The sequence below is a fragment of the Etheostoma spectabile genome, chromosome 5 (assembly GCF_008692095.1).
Source record: "Etheostoma spectabile isolate EspeVRDwgs_2016 chromosome 5, UIUC_Espe_1.0, whole genome shotgun sequence".
Taxonomy (NCBI): domain Eukaryota; kingdom Metazoa; phylum Chordata; class Actinopteri; order Perciformes; family Percidae; genus Etheostoma; species Etheostoma spectabile.
In genome coordinates, this window is record NC_045737.1 from 2,629,931 (window position 1) to 2,635,598 (window position 5,668).

General features: G+C 39.8%; 1 protein-coding gene across 1 annotated transcript in view; it reads right to left on the bottom strand.

Moving 5' to 3' along the window:
• Nucleotides 1-5,668, bottom strand: part of cacna1ba (calcium channel, voltage-dependent, N type, alpha 1B subunit, a) — a 262,364-nt gene that overhangs the window by 150,148 nt on the left and 106,548 nt on the right. The window contains exons 8-9 of the mRNA XM_032515609.1: nt 5,528-5,643; nt 5,333-5,419 (exon numbers count right to left, since the gene is read on the bottom strand). Coding sequence (XP_032371500.1) covers nt 5,333-5,419; nt 5,528-5,643 — 203 coding nt within the window. The remainder of the gene's footprint in view (nt 1-5,332; nt 5,420-5,527; nt 5,644-5,668) is intronic.

The following is a 5,668-nucleotide window of genomic DNA, read 5'->3' on the forward strand; positions in this document are numbered from 1 at the left end:
CACACACACACACACACACACACACACACACACGTCAGCTATATTCTGATTACGCAGTAAAAGCTGGTGGTAGGTCTAACAGTGTAACTATCATACAGTGTAGTTTCAAAATGTGTAATTTGAACATGATTATAAATAAAACATTTCAAACATTGGTTCTTTTCAATTGTTATACATAAAATAGGAAATGTTATTGTTGTAAAACGGGTAGCTCAAATCTGATTGGTTTATAGCTGTGATATAAAAACCACATGAAATTCCTTTGCACAAAAATCAGTCTGTGTATGAGGACAAAACGTTACACTGACAAACTGATAGCTGGTGCAACGGAGGGATGTTGTTCATCTGCACACACGCTGCCATGTAACTGGTTTAAAATGGGCCTTGTATCCTTTAGGTGTATGCTATTTTGGTATATTTAAACTTCCTTCAAAGCCACCAGACTCCATGGATAAAAATAGCGATTTTACCTCCCAGAAAGTTTGTTGCTTATCTACTGAGGCCTTCATCTGTTAGTTAATTGTCTACTGCTGCAACAACGCCCCTTAGCTGTCATTTAATCTCAACATAGCAGAGCCTGTCGTGAGCTATACTGTAGGTTGATGTATGTTTTAAGTATATAATGTGGATATGTAGTAATACAATACCAGTTAAGGGCATGAAAAGGAGCCTGGGGTTAAAAAGATTAACACTGAAGTGAAGATGGGAGCTAAGTGATCTTGAGCTTCACATAGGAGAACTCAGGTAAAGCTTTTGTCACAGCAGACATTTTGAATTGTTATTGTAGGAAAGGCCAGACGTTAATAAAATGAACGATGGCTCTGTTCTATTCAAGTGGAGTATATACCCTTATGTATCTGATTTTCTTGAATTGCATATTTAGCAGTTCATTAACAATTAATCCTTTTCACCAAGTGGGAGATATTGTAGCTGTCAGAAATTCAATATATTTCTGACTTGAAATTATAACTAGAAAGCAGATGTAAATGGTTTTTCCCCCCTTGGCTGCTTGGCACTACACAAGGGGATCATCCTCATGTTCCCTCCGCCCTATGTTCCCTCAGCCTAATTTATCTCAGCTCTATGTTTCCTCATTTCTATGAATTCAAATCCAATCCAAAATGATGCCCTATGTTTTTCTGTTGTAATACAGATAGATGGATAATACTTTATTCATCCCACAGTGGGGATATTCCCTTGTTACAGCAGCAGTGGTTTTCTACAGTAAAATAAAAAAACAAACAAGTAAAACACACAAACAAACAGGCAAACAACAGATAATGAGCAGAAGCAGATGGAGCCAATTGAGCACTCAGCTTTCATTTTGTCCATATTTGTGCACTTTTGCTGGATGCTTCTGAATATGGACAAAACGGAGTAGCATAAGCATAACCCACACATCTAATTTTCTAAAAAGACCTGAGAATGCAGGAAGTGAAAAAAAGTCTTAGCTACTAAATTGTTAAATCTGAGCTAAATGATTTTCTCTCCTGTGTTTATGAATTGAAAATGTCCCATTATGTCTCATTGGAACTACAGATCCACTTCCCGATGTGACAAACTGGTATAGTGTGGTTATAGCCGATAGAGGGCTGCAAAGTGAATGCAGAAGTGCCCTGCCCTGTCATGAACTACTACAAACTAATATTTTTTCAGTCACTGTTCCTTTATCTTTTATTGTGACTGTTGTTTCCATTCTTTATTTCAACCCCAACCGGCCGTCAGACACCGCCTACCAAGAGCCTGGGTCTGTCTGAGGTTTCTTCCTAAAGAGCGTTTTTCCTCGCCACCGTCACACTGTTTCTACCTTTAGAGGGAACTGACTAATGAATAATATGTGGGCATAATGTTAAAGTGGGTTTAAGAGGGAATAGTTAAGGCATTTATTATTATAACAATATAATTTTCTAAACTCATTAACTATAATTTAATTTACTGTATTTGTCTTTTATTTGGTTATGATCTTTGCATGTTAGTATAGTATGCAAAGTAAGTTTATTTTATTACCATTAAAGCTGCAGTAGGGAGTTCTGAGAAAACGTGGACTTAGCCACAAAAATTTGAACAAGCACACTTACGGTCCCTCCCCCTTGCTCTCTGCTGCGCTACAGCCCCCCTCCACAGCTCCTCCCCCACAGCGGGGCCTACCGTGAACGGCAGGCTAGTAAGCAGGGCCACCGATGCTTTCCACATCCTCATGGACAATACAGGGGATTTATTCTGAGGAGGGTAGTTTATGTATAAAAAATTTGCTTATTTAAAATATTTTATTAAAAGTGCTGTAAATTTTCAATAAAAGGGTTTAAAATTATTTTTATGTAATCGCTCATTTGTGTGAACAAGTAGCACGTTACACAATACATTACTGAATTACCTTTTGGATCAATTTAAAACAGTAAAGTTTCAGTAGGAATGATGAATCAGGGAGGAAGCTCAATAAGCCAAGGAATAACAACATTTGAAATATGTCTTAGGTTTTATTTTGCATATGGGTAAAAATCAGCTTTTTTTCAAAGTATCCTGCACGAGGAAATACTGACATTTTGATTTGGACTGAAAAGCGATTCCTTCAGTGCTCTGTGTCTGTGTCTGACTGTGAAGGAGCATAAAGAATGTGTGTCAGACATTTGATTTACAATACTCCTGTGGGGGAAGGAAATGTGTATGTTTATTAAAATAATCAAAAGTAGAACTCTGCCTTGCCAAACGTCGACAGGGACAGCGCACAATAAAAGTAGTTTAACCATAGCTACATTTATTGTGATCGACAAAACAACTTTGGCTTACTAAATGTAGGCACGAAACAATATTACTTATATGAGGGTGAAGGAGTTAGCAGGTAAAGTTAATCTTCACCTGCTAACAGTCCTGCCATGCTACAGCTAAAATGTAAGATTGCAACAAGCTACAGAGTTAAATGAGATTTGCGCTATCACCAGTGATACTGTAACCATCGATATCTTAGTTGTGTACGCTTGTTCTTTAAAAATTAAACAAATCCAGCAGGGATACTTACATGTCAAGCAGAAATGTGGCTAACGCTAGCTCAGAATCCGTGTTGAATCCTTCCAAGAGGCGTAGCTCCCTCCACCTCTAAAAAGTCGCTTCGATGTTGACCCTTGTTTTATTTTAGGCTCGGTTTAATTCTTTCTTTTTAGCTCGCTTTTCATCCTCGGTCTTCTTCTGTTTGCCCGTCTTTGTTTTCTGAGCAGGTGTCACTCGAGAAACTGGCAGTTTTCCTGAAAAGTTGTTTCTCCGCGATTAGCACAGCTGCAGTGCACTAGCAATCTTGAGCTGTTACGCGCTGTGCGGGGGAGGGGTATGAGCAGCGCGTACACGAGAGTGATTGACACTGCTAAGACAGTCCTCCTGGCTCTGATTGGCTGTTTCTGACCGGGAGCGGTGTTTTTCTGCAAGTGGCAGTAGGGCACAGGGAGGAGACACAGGAGCGTGATTTTTCACAGATTATTGTCTCTTATTTACTGTCAGGACATAGTGACAGTTTAACAAACAATATGTAAAGATACATTTTTACAAAAGTTACCTACTGAAGCTTTAAAGCTGCAGTAGGGATTCTGAGGAAAACGTGGGACTTAGCCAAAAAATTTGAACAAGCACACCTTACAGGTCCCTCCCCTTGCTTCTGCTGCGCTACAGCCCCCCCTCCAAGCTCCCACAGCGGGGCCTACCCGGAACGCGCAGGCTAGTAAGCAGGGCCACCGATGCTTTCCACATCCATGGACAATACAGGGGATTTATTCTGAGGAGGGTATAGTTTATGTAAAAATTTGCTTATTTAAAATATTTTATTAAAAGTGCTGTAATTTTTTCATAAAAAGGGTTTAAAATTATTTTTTATGTAATCGCTCATTTGTGTGAACAAAAGTAGCACGTTACACAATACATTACTGAATTACCTTTTGGATCAATTTAAAACAGTAAAGTTTCAGTAGGAATGATGAATCAGTGAGGAAGCTCAATAAGCCAAGGAATAACAACATCTTAGAAATATGTCTTAGGTTTTATTTTGCATATGGGTAAAATAAATCAGCTTTTTTTGCAAAGTACTCCTGCACGAGGAAATACTGAACATTTTGATTGGACTGAAAGACGATTCCTCACGTGCCTCTGTGTCTGTGTCTGACTGTTGAAGGAGCATAAAGAATGTGGTCAGACATTGATTTACAAATTATCATGTGGGGGAAGGAAATGTGTTGTTTTAAAATATCAAAAGTTAGCTCTGCCTGCCAAACGTCGACAGGGACAGCGCACACATAAAAAGTAGTTAACCATAGCTACATTTTTGTGTCGACCAAAACACCTTTGGCTTACTAAATGGAGGCATCGAAACAATATTTATACTGAGGTGAAGGAGTAGCAGGTAAAGTTAATCTTCACCTGCTACAACAGTCCTGCCATGCTACAAGCTAACTGTAAGATTTAGCAACAAGCTACAGAGTAATGAGATTTGGCTATCACCAGTGATACTGAACCATCGATATCTTAGTTGTGTACGGTTTCTTTAAAAATTAAACAATCCAGCAGGGATACTTACATGTCAAGCAGAAATGTGGGAACGCTAGCTCAGAATCCGTTGTTAATCCTTCCAAGAGGCGTAGCTCCTCCACCTCTAAAAGTCGCTCGATGTTGACCCTTGTTTTATTTTAGGCTCGGTTTAATTCTTTCTTTTTAGCTCGCGCTTTTCATCCTCGGTCTTTTCTGTTTGCGTCTTTGTTTTCTGAGCAGGTTCACTCGAGAAACTGGCAGTTTTCCTGAAAAGGTGTTCTCCGCGATTAGCACAGCTGCAGTGCAATAGCAATCTTGAGCTGTTACGCGCTGTGCGGGGGAGGGGTATGAGCAGCGCGTACACGAGAGTGATTGACACTGCTAAGACAGTCCTCTGGCTCTGATTGGCTGTTTCTGACCGGGAGCGGTGTTTTTCTGCAAGTGGCAGTAGGAGCACAGGGAGGAGACACAGGAGCGTGATTTTTTCACAGATTATCTGTCTCTTATTCTACTGTCAGGACATAGTGACAGTTTTAACAAATATGTAAAAGATACATTTTTACAAAAGTTACCTACTGAAGCTTTAACGTTTATTATTGTTACTATTATTATTAATAGTCAAGTCCAGCGACTACAGTGTAGGTGACACTGAGACACAGCATGACATCAGTCATGGTGGTGATGAGACAGATGAGATGGATAAGGATGAGGATTGGGAGGAGGAGGATAGGGCAGGAACCGTGTGCAGTGTGCATGGCTGGATAGTTAATTGTTTTATGAATTCAATATCAATTTCACAATTGATTCTGAAGATGGCAGTCCTCACCAGAGTTGTTGTTTTTTCTTTTGTACCACGCTCCATCCAGAGATTTCTCCTCTGCGTTCTTATCTTCTTCGGCCAGCATCACCTCCTCTGAAACACAAATACCACACCTGAATGAAAAGTCATAAGCTGGCCATATTTGTGTCAACATCAATTACAGCAAAACCTTTTATTAAAATGTGTTTGTTTGTTACTGACCCGCTTTGCAAATCCACTCCAGGTACCCAGTTAACTCTCTCTCTATTTGCTGTTGTCTGCGGAGCTTCAGGAATTCTTGCCTCTTCTCCACCCGTTCTCGCTCCTTGGCAAACTCCCTGTAAAACACACACACACACACAC